Source organism: Callospermophilus lateralis, chromosome 3 (assembly GCF_048772815.1).
Source record: "Callospermophilus lateralis isolate mCalLat2 chromosome 3, mCalLat2.hap1, whole genome shotgun sequence".
NCBI classification, from domain to species: Eukaryota; Metazoa; Chordata; class Mammalia; order Rodentia; family Sciuridae; genus Callospermophilus; species Callospermophilus lateralis.
Window position 1 is genome coordinate 114,204,151 of NC_135307.1, and position 15,784 is coordinate 114,219,934.

At 43.3% G+C, this 15,784-nt stretch overlaps 1 protein-coding gene across 1 annotated transcript in view; it reads left to right on the plus strand.

The window, feature by feature from the left end:
- The window catches only part of Thsd4 (thrombospondin type 1 domain containing 4), a 598,160-nt gene that overhangs the window by 29,151 nt on the left and 553,225 nt on the right, over window positions 1-15,784 (plus strand). The window contains exon 3 of the mRNA XM_077109034.1: window positions 8,089-8,158. Coding sequence (XP_076965149.1) covers window positions 8,089-8,158 — 70 coding nt within the window. The remainder of the gene's footprint in view (window positions 1-8,088; window positions 8,159-15,784) is intronic.

The window sequence follows — 15,784 nt, forward strand, 5'->3', positions numbered from 1 at the left end:
TGAAAGGAAACACAGCTTTCTCACTAGATGCTGAATGGTCAGTATGATAGCTGCCTACCACGGCCACCATCGAGATATCCAGGGCCAGCCTGGTTAGATGCCCTTCAGTTTGCCTCTTAGCGTTCTTAAGTAGAGCTGACGTATTTTATGTTTCCAATGAAAACATAGAGGAAAACAACACCATTAAATGCCAAAGAGGTGGTTAAATTGGCAGGAAATAAAATTGATTTGGCGATTTTTTTATTTCGAACAGTAGTTTTTGAAGAAATACAGATGTAATTAGAGCGATTACAGGGTTAGATGGTGATTTTTATAGATCGTAGGAAAGCAAGTTCTGGATCATTTTAAGGGTTTTACAGTTGATGGCCTTAGGTCAAGTGTCTGGTTTTAGTCTTAGAAAACTTAAGGTTTTTCCTTTCCTTGATATATACTTCAGTAAAGTATTACTTTAATGCCTGTCAGCTATTGCACTTAGAAATACAACCAGAAGGGATTGAGGAAATGAGAGACAGAGAGGGGTGGTCGCTCTTGGGGCCATTGCAAAAGACCTTGAAGACAGAAGGGAGGAGAGAAGGGGGCTAAGAAAACGTGTTTGCATGTGTGAGCAAGTCCAAAGCCGTGATGTTTGAGGTATAATTGATTTGTGAAAACTGAAATTCCCCCCCAGGGGTAAAGAAATATGTGATAATTAGAAGGGTCATGGGGTCAATCAGTGTCCCTTTGACAGTGATCCGGAGGTGGAAAGGAAAAGGAGGAGAACAATTCAGGAAGGAGGAAGAGGACAAGGGAGGAAAGAGAAGGGGGAGAGCAAATCGGGGAAGAGGCCAGGCCTGGGCGTCAAATACTGAACTTCACATAGTAAGAGGCAGGTCAGAATTTGTGTGGCTGGCAACTAACCCACCCCCCGCCCCCAGCCCCAGTTGGTGTTCAATACACATTGGTTGAATATTGAAAGAATAAATAATGACCTTTTATGTGAAAGAAATAAGGTAGAAATTTTATCTTGACCAGGATGTTAGTTAATTATGGATGAAGGTTAAAGCATGGAAATCATACAAGTGATACACACACACCTTAAACAGTTTATTTCTAACTTAAAACACATGTACATGTACTCACCAATTTTTTGATGTGGGGCCAAGGGCTTTTCTTTGAGCATGAAACCCTGATTGTCTTTCTTGCGCAAACTGTACCCATAAGCACCATCTGAGGTTTCCACTTGGGTTTCTTTAGAGGGGGGTGAAAATTTAAAGACATTTGCAAAGCAATCTGACTACAGAATGAATCTAGGTTTTTATTATTTTTGCCCCTAATTATTTGCAGTTGTCTCATCCACACCTAATTTGCCAGCAGTTTTTTTTTTTTTTTTCTTTCTTTCTTGGCTTCTTGCCCTTATTGAGTCTTTCCAAAGCATTCAACTTTGCAAAAACAACTAACAACTTCTCTTTCTTTCTTGGTCTGTTTCATGGGTCTGAGTACTGAGTCTGGGTATTTCATGTAATTACAAAGCACTAGCAACTGGCATTAACAGGTTTGGGAATGTGGATGGCACCATCGGAGCACAACTCAGGTGGGAAAGGCACACAAGAACACAAGGGAAGAACCTGCTGGGGTCTTGTCTGTGGGAAGCCTGGTAGGAGCCATCTGAAGGGTAGGCAGAGACCAGGAGGAAATAAAACAGTTTTTTGGAGGACTGCCCTGGCAAACCCCTACCTATAAAATGACGGCAAGCATCCAGACTATATTGATTTTTCTTTCTGCCTGGCAGAACCCTGTACCTGGACCCTGTCCTCATCACTCAGTACTTGACTGTGGGGTTTGCTAGAACATTCTGTACCAAAACAGCTTGAATGGAGTCAAGGTGTGATCACTGGACTGCCAGTGACCTATTCCATCTCCAGGTGGATCTATATGCATCAGGTTAACACTGGCTTGACTCCCCAGAGATTGGAACCAGTAGCTCCAGCTGGTAGAAATCTTTCTTTTAGGATTGCCTTCCTTTGCCCATGTCTTCTGTTTTTCCAGCAGGGAATCCTGGGACACACTTAACACTTTCTTGGGAAAAAAGTGTCCCTAGCACAGCATCACTGTGTGTGAATAATATTTTCCCTCTCTCTTCTTTTTCCTCCCTTCATTTCATTCTGTCCTTCTTTGATTTATTTGATCTCTGTTAACCCTGAGGTTGGACCAAGACTATGCTGATTGTTCCTCTCACTGCAAAGATGTATCAGAAAGCAGCTTCTCAGGAAATTTACCACTTAGCAGGGAGATTGACCAAAGGGTGTCGCATCTGAACAAGCCATGCTGTGACAGAATGCCTCACATTTCCCGAGGCCCTGGTCCAGGAAACACAAATGGCTGCAAGCATTGAGAACCTGGAAATAAGCAATAAAAACCAGTATGCAGTTAGAATAGGTATCTTTAAGTCCTGTAAAATAGAAACACTTTATTGCACATGGGCTAGGCAGGCCTTTCCCCAAAGCCTCTTTGGTCTTGGTTTGGCAGAAGCTTGGTTTTCTAAAGATGGATTGAAGGGAGTTGGGGATGCAGGCGCGTCAGGGTGCAGTCAGCAATCCCTGACAGTGGGAAGAGAGGGACAGAACAGCAGAGTGCCTACAGGATTTAAAAGCTCCAGGTGTCTGAGACTCTGGATCCTGGATTCATTGTGCTTAGAGACCACCTGTGCTCTAAAAACCAGAACCTGGTGTTGCACACGTTGGGTGCACACTGGTGAAAAGTTACTTAACTTCGAGATACCCAGCATAAGAGAGCCGAGGAAATAAACAGAATGCATTTTTAAAAAAAACATTTGGGATTTACATGGTTTGCTTCATTTATTTTGAAACTTGGAATGTCCTTTAGTGAGGTTGGACAAATGAGGCCATATTGCCATCTATTTTATTTCCTGGTGGTTCTTATATGTAATAGCTGGTGGGGGTGGGGGGTAGTGGGGGGTACTAAAGCCACAACCTCATACAGGATGGGAAAGAAAATGAATGCAATAAAATGGCAAATGTTTGGTTTATTTAAAAAAAAATGTTGTGTTCTAATGAGGCCCCCAACTACAGCGGTTTGAGAATTGGGGCCAAGGGTCTGACTGCTGGCATTTGAAATCAGGTTTTGCCACTTAATAGGCACATGGGCTTTGGATAAATCTAAGTCTAGCCTCTTTGTACCTCAATTTCCTCACCTGCAAAATCGGTCTAATAAGTGTTCTAGAGAAGGGTCGTAAAGGTTAAATGAAATACTACTTGCAAACTTTGAGATCAGAGGTGCCTTCAAGTCATCTGGCTATAGCCAGCTGTGACCCATCTCCCTCCCTCACTGCATTTACTCTTTAAGTGCTGCCCGGAAGGCAGAGGCCGAACTGAACACGGTAAAGCATGCAGGCTTAGCAAATAAAACCTTTTATCTTCAGAGTGTACTAAGGGGGATATCACTTCAGCACTTCAATGCTAAGGCTTTCGTTCTCCTTTGCTATGGTCGGCATAATTTTATTAATGATCAGGTTGCTCTCAAAATATCTCTTTCTATGTATTTCTTTTTTTAAAAAAAAACTTTTTTAGTTGAACATGGAACAATACCTTTGTTTTACTAATTTATTTATTTTATATGGTACCAGTGCCTCACGTGTGCAAGGCATGTGCTCAACCACTGAGCTACAACCCCAGCCCCTCTTTATATGTATTAACTGAAGAAAAAAAAGATTTTTTTCCCCTGTTTTTCTTTATTTTGATACTTGATACACTCAGGTGGTGTTGAGTTCATCAAGGGCCTCTGAGGTACACAGTGGCTGTAACATGGTCACTGGAGTTGAGGATGGTTGAGTGTGGGGGACGAGGGGAGTGGGCTTGGCCAAGGCAAATACAGAAGCCCAGAGTCCTGGTTCCATGATGGAAATCTTGTATCAGATTTCAATGAGCATTATTTTCTACATGAGGAAATGAAATGATAGAGTGCTTAAAGTCTAGAATAGCAGTGGGTAAATGGTGTAACTATTTTTTTTTTTTTTTTGGATCAGTGTGAAACGTTGGGTAGTTTCGACTGCAAGGTGAATCGGAAAGTCTTGGTAGGAATGTGGCTTCCCCCGCCGCTTGGAGGGGAGGTGTGATTTGTTTGCCAAAGGCCCTGGTAGCCTTCAATCTGTCAAAACGTTGCAAGCTGGGAGCTGTGTGCCAAAGCAAACTATCCAAGTGAAATAACACACGAGCTGCGCGCATAGACACACACACACACACACACACACACACACACACGCACTCTCGTTCCCCCAACAGTAATTTCAAATTGGGTCAGGAAGAACAAGGATTTGGGCTAGATTGTCGGTATTTTGGAGAGGTGTGGGCATGGCTACAGACTACCAATTAGCGAGGTATGTGTGAGCAGGGTGGGGTAGCCAGAGAGGAGCTGCCAAGCAGGGGTGGGAAACCTTCAGCCTCTGGCAGGGTTTCCTCTGGCCCCTGGGGTTATATATTGCTCTGGCTGCTGTTATTGCAGCCTGAAGAATAATTTCCCCTCTGGGGGAATTTATTTTATTCCATTTAGAGCAGAGCCCATTGAATAACTCAGATTTTATCCCAGAGTGAATTTTGTTGGGTACCTCTATGCGTTTTAGCACCACCGGGGTCCCAGTTCCATGAAGAAAAGGACTGTTTGAACATGGAACTATAACTCGTGTTGCATTTTTGCAACAAGAGCACCAGCAAGAGGCACCATTTTGCTGCCGAATCTTAGAATTGTTGTGGGGGGAGGGGGTCACATAGAAATTGAAAAGGAGAACTGAATTTTACAAATTCCTCATTTAAAAAAAATAAACTTTTAAGAGCTTCTGATGAAGTTACTTTAGAATTTTAAAATATATGCATCCAGTTATCTTGAGATTCCCGAGGTCATCAGGATAGTAAAACATCATTTAATTAATTCTGTACTTTTTTTTTTTTTTTTGGTGATACTTGACATTGAACCCAGGGCTTGACACATACTAGGCAAGCACTCTACTGTGGAACCACAGCCTTTTAATTTTATTTTGAGACAGGATCTCACTTAGTTGCCAAGGCTGGGATTACTGGTGTACACTCAGTGCATTGAGCTCTTTCTAGGTAGTAGGCAAAATAAACTCCCCAATCTCGTCACACTTATGTTCAACGTGGGCAAAGGGAGAAGTTTAAACAAAGATATGGGAAGACACGGCATATGAGACAGTAAGTACTATGGAGGAAAAGAAGTAGGGCTGGGAGAGGTAGCAGTTTTATGTAGGGTCAGGGAAGGCTTCTGGAGACAGACATTTGAGCAGAGACCTTAAGGAGGCGAGGGAAGCCATAGAGTTGACAGCGTGAAACGCAGTTCCTCTAACACGGAGGGAAACCTGGAGTGTGTCTTAGAGGACCTTTCACTCCTTCTTCTGCCCAAGTCCTCCTGAGTGCTGTGGATGCAACCTGGGGCCAGTGGAGGCACAAAGCTGCTCCTGAGCACATTACAAATATGTGGCTATGGCGTGTGCCAAGAGCTTTGAGGGGCCGAGGTGTAACGCGTTTATGGAGCTGCTGTTTGTTTTTTTAATGAAACCACACCAATCTGGTTTTCTTTTTAAATGAGTACCCAGTGCCAGAATGTGTTACAAATGATTCAGATTTATAGGCACAGGTTCATAATGTGCTTGCTCAAACATTACATCACTTCAGGTTGGCAGGACAGCTTATATCATATTCCTGTTTTACAGATAAGGAAACTGAGGTGAGAAGATGATTTGCCCAAGTGAGGTCTTGCAACCTAGGAGTATATATTCCCAAGTTATGATGCACATGTTCTTGCCTTAGGGGACAAACTGGGTCTAGTAAGGATACAACTAGAAAATAACTTAATTTTTCTCACCACCGCCTGGAGATCCATTCTCTTTAGATGCCCCTGCCCTGTCACTGGAGGACATCTTGGGCAACTCTTCTGATCCATTGCAGGCTTAATGGGATCATTTTCAAATATTAAAAAGTTCAAAGTTGGTTCAATAATTATCCTTTTAGTAAGTCATTTTTTGAATTAACCCAGGACTTAACATGTAGACCTGCACCATTAGCTTTCTGTGTACTGAACTGCACAGCTCCTTGTATCTGTGCATTGGACAGGCTAGGGGGAGGTTTGCATCATTGTGGAAAATTCTACTGCATAGCACTGGTGTAGAACCTCAGCAAGTTACAGAGTCTTGATTCTTTCACCTCTAATTTCACACTAAATTTTTGCAAATAGATCCTTTGACTAGAAGGGTGTTGTCTATAATTATAATGCTCTACATTAAAAAAGAAGTCTGGTCAGATAAAAGCTTTTCAGTTTCTCATCTTCTGAGCTGGACCTGGTCTAGCCTGTAGTGGGGAAGTGGGCTCTTCATACTGCACCCTGCCCTGCCCATTCACTTTGCCATGTTAATTCCTCCAGGATGGAGCAGAGGGGTGGAGAGGAGGGGCAGCTGGGCAGAGGCAATCCCAGTGGGACTGTTGCCCGTTGGGATATGGTGCTGCTGTTCTCGGCTGGTGGACATCTAAGTTCCAGATTCTCCTCTCAGGCACTTTTGCCTGTCCTTTGGAGACCCACCCCCTCACTGGGGTTCCCTGCTTCAACATGCCCTGGGGCCATAAGTGTGAGGGCTGGCTAACCCCTTTTGACCCATCCTGCCCCCCCCCCAGTTCCTATATTCCACAGGCACCTCCCACTTTTTAGGGGATCACTACGTCCTTCTTGTGCCTAAAGGTGGGTGAGGGGCTGCAGCTTTGGATGGGGACACCCCTTTTGAAGGTCTTGAATAGACAGGCAGCCCCTCTCTTTGGAAAATGCACATACTTAGTGCCTTTGGTTTTCAGCCACAGCTCTAAGAACAGGAAGGATGCATTTGGCACCTTGGTACTGTGCCCTTCATTCCCTGCTCCTCATCACATGCCCTTTAGTCTATCAGTCTATCTGTGTCCATCCTGTGTGTTCTTCTGGGGTCTCGATTCATTTACATGAGATGGCAGTGGTGGTGTTGCGATTGTAGCCTTAAAGTGTGTGGGGGGGGTCAGGTGGTAGTTTTGGATTCTAGAGGTGGGTGGAAGCGTCACCTGACTCCACAGCCCTTACCTCCCAGACTCAGGTGGGTTTTCCTCACCTCCAGTCCCACAGGACCGGGCCCTCTTCTGTATCTCTCAGCTCTGTTGGAGACCTCAAAAGGGGAACCACTGTGGTGGTTAACTGAATTGCCCTCAGGGTTAAGCCCTAGAAACCTTTCAAAATATGCCTCTTTTCAGGGATGCTTAAAATAAGGACACCGATGATTTGTGCTGGGTGTTTTCACCTCTGCCACATTCAGTGACCCTTACAGAAGATGAGAGTGTTTGAGGCTTACAGATACTAACTTACCCAGGCTCACCCAGATGGGAGTCGGGGTGTTGCGGTTGTCGTCTTCATGTGTAATCAAAGCCTCACACTCTCTCTGGCACACTGCTGTCTTGGGCCAGCCGGCTCCTACTTCTACACCTTTCTGTATGTGATGACAGGTCCTAACTTGGGCTGGTGACAGTGGGGCTTAACACAGCTAATCCCATCCTAATGCATGGAGAACATGTGTGATACCAAAGGGCTAAGAATGGGCCGAGGATAGGCTCCAAAGGAAGCGTGGGCTGTGAGGAGGGGAGCTTCCCTGGTCAGGCTCCGAGCCCCCCCTCTGAGGCTGATCTCACTGCCCCTCACAGGGCACACATGCACTAGCACGTCCTCTGTCTCCAGCATGGTGACTACCTTGTCCATACCTCCTCCACGCTTCTGAGCCGGCTTCTGTGGTCATCCCCATTTTAAAAGAGAGTTAAATGCCTAAATGTAATAGGGCCTGGCTGGTGAGTGGTAGGCTGGGCGTTGATCCTACATCTGCCCCATGCCATGGCCCTGCCTCAGCACAGGCCGCCTCCCTGGTGTGGGGCATGTCCTTTGCATCTTCACGGGGTTCTTTCCAAGGACCAGACGGGACTGTTTTCTCCCTTGCAGTGGTAGCCGGGGATGCTGCCTCGCTCTGGTGCCACTGCCAACTGTGTTCTCACAGCCCTGCCTCTTGCTCTTTTTTCTTCCCAGGGTCCTGGGTTCCCTTCTGCTGCTTGGACTCCAGCTCGTTTGCCCGCAGCACTCCACTGAACACAGGAAGGTAGGTCACGGCCATCCTGGGCCCTTTCTTCTCTGCCGGAGGCTCTGGAGTCACTCTGGTTACCTTCCTGGGTTTTGTTCTGTTTGGAGGTGAGTTACTGCTGGTTCTAAGAGGAAGCACCATTTCCAGAATATTCACCAGTTCACCCATCCTTTCTAAATCCCTGGAGCTTAAACACAGACCTGGTGTCCAGAATCAGTCTCTGACCTGAGGGCAGTGCCAGCTTTGCGCCTGCGTTCCTAGAAGGGACAGTTCAAGAGAGGACAGTGAGAGCAGGTTGAAGGCACTGGAAGGGATAGAAGAACCACCGAGGCATGGGGGAGTGTTTATTCTTCCAGGGGCAACTTCAAGTCAAGGGCATGAGAAGATTGGAGAGAGCTGTGACTATGTGAGAGGACCCCCTAACAGGCAGCCATGATCTTTGGTAGAGGCACAGAGCCAGGCAGGGAGGGAGCTGGGAAGGAAGGACCTGGCCTTCTCTTTCCTCCTACCCCGTCTCTGCTGTGCTGGTGACTCCCTTTGGCCACATCTGACCAGAAGACAAAGAAACCCCTGCTGTGGTCCCCAAAGGCCAGCCTCCTAGTCCCAGGGCCCGGTGGAGAAGGGTGGACGCACATGGACAGTACCTGCTGAGCGTCCCTCAGGTTCTGTGTGCTGTTTAGTGAGTGAGCGCTCCACCCAGCCCAGCACGCCTGATGATGTCCCACTACACAGCACCTATGTGACCAGTGTTTCCTCAGAAATAGATGATGATAGGACTCAGAGGATGTCCTAAAATCCCCTCTGCTACTGGGATTCCCTGTTATCTACCTGTGGGGAAATCCAGATTCCGGAGAGAAGAGCAGCCATTTATATCTAAGCAGAGATGAGGTGCTGGGTCTTTTCATGTGGGAAGTTTGGGGGAACATGGGAACCAAGAGAAGGGATCACTCGCACAGGTGTGGCCAGACATGACCCTTCCCAGAGCAGTTCTTGGTGTTCTTGTTTGTTTAGTCTTGTTTCTTTTAGGTCAATGGATTATGTTCTGTCTCTGTTCTTTCTAGCCAGGAATAATCTTCTATTGTTCTGTATCCTCCACTAGGAATCAGCTCTATGAAGGTGGAATCTTACTGGTACCATTCATTGCCACAAATCCTAGTTCTGGGATAGAGACTAGCATTTTGTAGGTGCTCAATAAAATTCTTGTTTAATGATTAACTGACTGACTGAATGAAAAACTTGGCCAAGGTCTAAGCATTATTTGCTAGATTTGCTTGGAAATTTGTATCACCCACTGCCTCATCTCCATTCATAATTTCAATAATCAAAAAAGACAACTGTCCGTTTTTATTTTTAAGTCATTTATTCATGTTTAGAATTATTGTGATTGTTAATAAGTGACTCCTCAAACCAATATTCTTTTTGTTGTTCTTGCTCAAATAGACACTTTTAGCTAAAAATATTTTATAAGTGACTTTTGCTGTCTCTCATATTCTTCCAAGTTGACCTGAATGATACAGCTGGAGCAAAAGTTCCCTTCATCCTTCTTAAAGTGTTCCAAGAAATGAAAAAAATTTTTTTGAGTTATGTAGGATGTTGAATTAAAACGCCAAGTAAAAAGTACCACATTTTGTTATATAGCATCTCCTTGTCAAAATAGTATTAAAAATTTTCAGTGGAAGATTTTGAAAAAACTTTTTAAAAAGTTATTTATAGATCTCTTTATTTGGAGGACATACATTTTAGAACAGGTGTTGAATATAATAAATGTATACCTTTTGGGCTGCCAAGGTCATTGCTGTTTATCCAAGAGAAGAAAACAGTCAATGCTTTCTTGGGTGGTGGATTTCTTTTTAATGTTTTTGGAGCTTTGTACAATGTGGCTGTCATCCTGGTGCAAGGCAGTGCTGGCAGTAGTAGTATCTGTTTATTCTAACAAGATGAGAAATTAGAAATCAGGCAATGCTTTTCCATAAAGAGCTATTTAATATTTCAGGATTTCTGGGCTGAAATGTCTGTCACAATCACTCAACTCTGCCTTTGTAGCACAAAGGCAGCCAGAAACAATATGCAAATAAACAAGCATGACTGTGTGCCAATAAAGCTTTATTTGTAAAGATCAGGTGGTGAGCTAGATATGGCCCACTGGCTACAGTTTGCCAACACCTGCTTTCCAGTCAAGATAGAAATAAGTTCGACAGAAGTATATGTTTTAGAATTTGAAGTTGGAAATTGTTTCCTCCTGGGACTTTAAGAAACACAAAGGAATTAAGAGAAAGGATATAGTTCTCATTAACATAAGATTTATGATTGTTATTAAATTGTTTTCATTCCTTAGATATATCATAGTTGATTTCTTGCTGACCCATTGTCTCGTGGTAAAATCTACTCCCAATCTTTAGCAGAAAGATTAGAATATTATTTATGGCAAATTCTTACGGGACAGCATTATTAATTTGTGCATATTGTAGTTTAGTATGTATATGAAAAGTAGCTACTAAAAGACATCTCTTTTCTCCCTCCTCACAATGATGTGTCCAGACTTAGCATATGGAAGCATTTCCCTAGTATAAGTGCCTCCGAGGAAAAGATGTAATTTGCAAATGCTGTCAAGTAAACTATGCATTTCTAAATGCTGCTCGGGTGACTGGATACAGCTCTGTAGATCTGTCCCACAATAGTGCCAGCCAAGAGGACCCTGGCACAGAATGTAAGTAGTTCTTTCCGTACGTTTCTATCCAGAAGTCCTCCCTTACTCCTGTCATAGGAGCAGTATCACAGATTGCTCCGCCTCCATTCTTGGTGATTAATTAATGACACTTGGGAGATGATTATATTTTCAAAACTTTTTGTGGCTTCATTTGTGGATAAAGTGAGACCAAGAGCATGGAAAAAAACCAAACAAACAAACTTGGCCACAACTTTAATAAAAATATTAGGTAATTAGTAAGGAAAAATATGTAGATGATAGAAAACTTTTAAATAAACGAAATGGTTGAACTGTCTGCTCTACAGGCATTTACTAAGTTGCTTTGAAAGTCATAATGTGTGTGGCCAAAATACTCTGTGCAGAAAAGAGCTATGAAACATTGTTTCTTTAGCTACTGCAAATAGAAATGTATACATTTTTAATCACAACTGCTCAGCTTTTAAGTTTACTTTTTAAAAATTATAAATGTGCATGTTTACTATAGAAAATTTAGAAAATGATGGAAACTAGAAAGAAATAAATCCTCACTGCCAGGGCTACTAGCCAAAGGGAACCGCTCTTCAGCATGTTATTTATAGAAGCTTTCAAACAAAGAGAACAGAGACACTACAGAATGAAGTAGGGGTAAAGTAAAATATTTGTTTTGCTAACTGATAAGCAGGTCACAATGCAAATATCAGGGGATCTCGTGATGGGTTACAGCCACGATTAGTGCAGTAGGATGTGCAACCAATGACTTTAAATTGCCTCTTGACAGTGTCTCACAGTTGGATATTGAACAGAAAGCCTGCACAAGAGCAAAAAGATGTTTTAGGTTACACAAAGCTTGTCATTATTGCTGCTGTACTCAAGAAAAGGAAATCCTTCTAGAAGAAAAATATCAGAATATCCTCATGATTTGAGGTAGACAAAAACTTCTTTAAAAAATACACAAAGCATGCACACCTGTAATCCCAGCAGCTCGGGAGGCTGAGGCAGGAGGATTGTGAGTTTAAAGCCAGCTTCAGCAAAAGTGAGGCTCTAAGCAACTCAGTGAGACATCGTCTCTGGATAAAATCCAAAATAGGGCTTGGGATGTTGCTCAGTGGTTGAGTGTCCTTGAGTTCAATCTCCCTGAGCCCCCTTCCCCCCAAAAAAGACATACAAAGCTCTAACCATAAGAGAATTAAGGACTTACAAAAATTGAGACACATTAAAAAGAGTAAGAGGATAAATCACAGGCATGGTAAAGATATTAACGATGGTATATTTGACAAGAGACCTATATTTGGAATATATAAACAAAAACCCTCTAGATCATTGAGAAAAAGTACATCAATCCAATTTAAAAATGGAGAAAAGACTGTTCATGTGAAGGGGTATCCAAGTGGCCAATAAACACAGGAAAATATGTTCAATAAATAGTCTTTAGGTAAATACATATTAAAGTCTCAATGTTACACTACCAGAAAGGATAAAATGAGAAACAGCGTTAAGAGTGATGAGGATAAGGAGCCATAGGAACTTTCATACATTGCTGGTGGGAGTTTAAAAACCATTTTGAAAAACAGGCAGCATGTCATCATGAGGGGCACTCCTTATTCTGTAGCCTGGCTATTCTACTCTAGGTATTTTCTCCCCACCCCCCCCCCAAAAAAAAGAAGAGCATAAATTCATGTCTTAGTCAGCTTTTTAATCACTGTGACCAAAAGACCTAACAAGAACAATTACAGGAGTAGAAGTTTATTTGGCACTCATGGTTTCAGAGGTCTCAGTCCTTAGACACCCTACACTATTGCTCTGGGCGGGAAGTGAGGCAAAACAACATGGAGAAGAGTGTGGAGGAAGAAAGCAGCTCAGGAGGTGGTGCCAGGAAGCAAAGAGAGACTGCTGTGCTCACCAGCAGACAAACTGTAATCCCCAAGGAGACGCCCAGTGACCCACCTCTTCCAGCCACACCCTACCTGCCTGCCTATCACCCAGTTAATCCATTCAAGTGGATTAATGCACTGATTAGTTTAAAGTTCTCATAAGTTGATCATTTTATCTCTAAACTTTCTTGAATTGTCTCCACATGAGCTTTCGGGGGATAAATCATCTAAACCGTTAGAATCTACCAAAACGTGTGGAACAATGTTCATAGCAGTTGCCTTTACAATAACTCCAAACTGGAAACAATTGATAAGCTCATCTGTAAGATGAGACTACCACACAGCAATGAGAACAACAAAAATAAGCTTGTTTCCAGCAAAGATGGAGCATCATGGGTTGGATTTACCCTTACACTTGAAACCCCACCACAATGACCAAGATAGAATAAGAGGGACAAGATAGACCCTCTCACGTGAAACAATGTTTTTCCAAGACTGCGGACTTCAGGCAACAAAAGATAGTGATTACTCAGAGATAGGAAACCAATGAATTGATTCCTAAATTTCCCCAGGTTACTGCCTTGAGAGTTTCCTGCCCTCAGTGCAGGGGGCAGGGAGTACTCCAGGCAGAACCTGTTGAACTCCTTGTGTTACACCAAAGGGGTGAAGGTCTGCAGGACGGGATACCAGAGAGGAGAAAACTTCACAGAGAGAAGACTACAGAGTTCCTCTGAAAAACTGATCCTGGAGGATGTAGCACAGGACTGATCAGCGTGCATGTGAAAAAACAATCCATGGCTGGGAAAGAGTCCTCTGAGAGAATGAAATGCCTTGTATTCGTGCCACACCATGCATAGTAACTGTTCTCAGTGATCGGACTTTAAAACACAACCTAGGAGACACTGAATAGAGTAGTGAGAAATTTCTTGCCTCCATGTCAGCATAACTAACCTTAGACCATGCATGGCTTACACCTGACTAACAAATCGTAAAAGCAATACTGAAAAGGTCTGTTTGTTTCAAGATGTCTAGCATTTAATCAAAGATTACCAGGCAATACACAGAGGCAGAAAAATATTGATATTATTCTCCATATGAGGAGAATAATCAAATCAACTGGAACCAACTCAGAAGTGACATATATTTTAGAATTTGAAAATAAGGATATTAAAGTTATAAGAACTATATTCAATATATTCAAAAATAATTAAAATCATACCAGTTTTTAAAAAAACACAAATAAAACTTTTTGAAATGAAAATGACACAGGGTCTAAGATGAAAAATACATTGGATGGTATTAACAGTAGATGAGATATTGCAGGAAAAAAAAGATCAGTGAGCTGGAAGATATAAAACAGGAAGATGGCTGAATAGAGGAGGTTGCTTTCCAAGCTGCTCTGTGGTATGAGAACAAGATAGCAGATAAACAGTTTCTCAGTGGGGTGGGTGAAAGAGGGATTTCACTGGGGTTTAATACTGGGCACCCAAAGCACCTTGGGGACCCAGAAGGTTGGATACAGTACAATTAAGAAGAAAGTCCACTGCTGGCGCTGACCCACCACAGGCAAAGGGAAGTCACGTTTCAGGTGTCTCTGTCGAGGGTCTTGGTACAGAAAATCTGAGATCAAGGGTACTGCTGGACTGATGCCTCCTATTGCCTAGTCGTCTGCGGAGAACCAAGGCAGGAGCCATCTTGCCACCATCCTGAGGTGGCCAGCGGCTGTGGAGAGTAGGAGCTGAGACCTGGGAAATCTGAGCTGGGTCTGAAAAACAGACCTGGGGGATGTCTGCTCCACAAACTAGACTGTGCCTAAGAGACCGGGAGAAAAATCAGGCATGGAGAGTGTATTACCCAGGGAACAGCAGGCAAGGAGGCCTGAGAGAGCCTGGTTCCTCCCCACCTTTGAGTGTGGTAGCCCGTAGGACCAGCTGGGGCAGGTTGGGAATTGGAACAGATGGGCGGTGTGACTGCATGTGGGGACAGAGCCCCGGAGGCCCGGAAGGGCAGGGTCTGTTGATGGCAGAGGGGCAAGGGATTGGCTCCTCTGCCTCTCCAGTGGAACCCAGGGGACACTCCTGGGGTGAAGTCTCCCTTGCAGATCATCAGTGGCAGGGCCCTAGAGACGTGGTGATTTACGATCGTCAGACCAATCACCGCTGAAGAAAGCACCTGGGGCTGGCCTAGACCTAAGCTCGGCCTTCAGGAGCTCCTCCTGTGGAACTCCTCTCACAGAGCGCTCCCCAGCCCACCCAGAGACTGGAGCCGAGGATACTGTCTAACTTTCCCCACCTCATACTGCCAAGAGGGAAGCTGAGAATTCTGAACTCCCTCTGTCAACTTAATGAGCAACGCAAAGAGAAGAAAGATTGGATAGTCCGTGGCCTCTATTCTCCTGCACAGTACAAACCTCTAGAAAAAACAGAAACAATAAATGTATATTCTCACAATTTTTGACCACTGCAATGGAAATCATTCCTTAATTTTTTCAAGAACCCATGTTTTTTTTTCTTGTTTCCTTTTTCTTTCTTGTGTGTGTGTGTGTGTGTGTGTGTGTGTACTGAGTGGTTCGTGGACATTTATACACATACATATTTGTTGCTTTTTTCTCATTTCTAGCATTTATTGAAGGTCATTATTTTTCATGGCTCTGTCTTTTGAGGGGTAGGGTTTTTGATTAGTATATTTTGATTTTGTTTTGTATTGTTTTTCACTTGTCTATTTCTCTTGATTCTCTCTTTTCTTTTGCTAACAGCCAAATTCTACTTTTTTCTCTTTCACTCTTCCTTTATTTTTTTACTTCCATTTTTCTCTCCTCCTCCCTCATAAACATCACATCCGACATATCTTCTGAATTCTACATGTTCATCTTTTGAAATTGCAAACTCTTTCACAAGTTTACTGTTTTTACTGGTGGAAATTGCTGATCATACCATTTCTATTTACTGTGCCATTTAACATTGTAGATGTCATAGTAGGAGCTACATATTTAGTTTAATGCAGTATATTGTTTGCATTGGTTGTCATTATTATTTGCCCCCTTGAACTTTGAGGTACTAGAAACTTTCAGGGATACTATAAACTCAT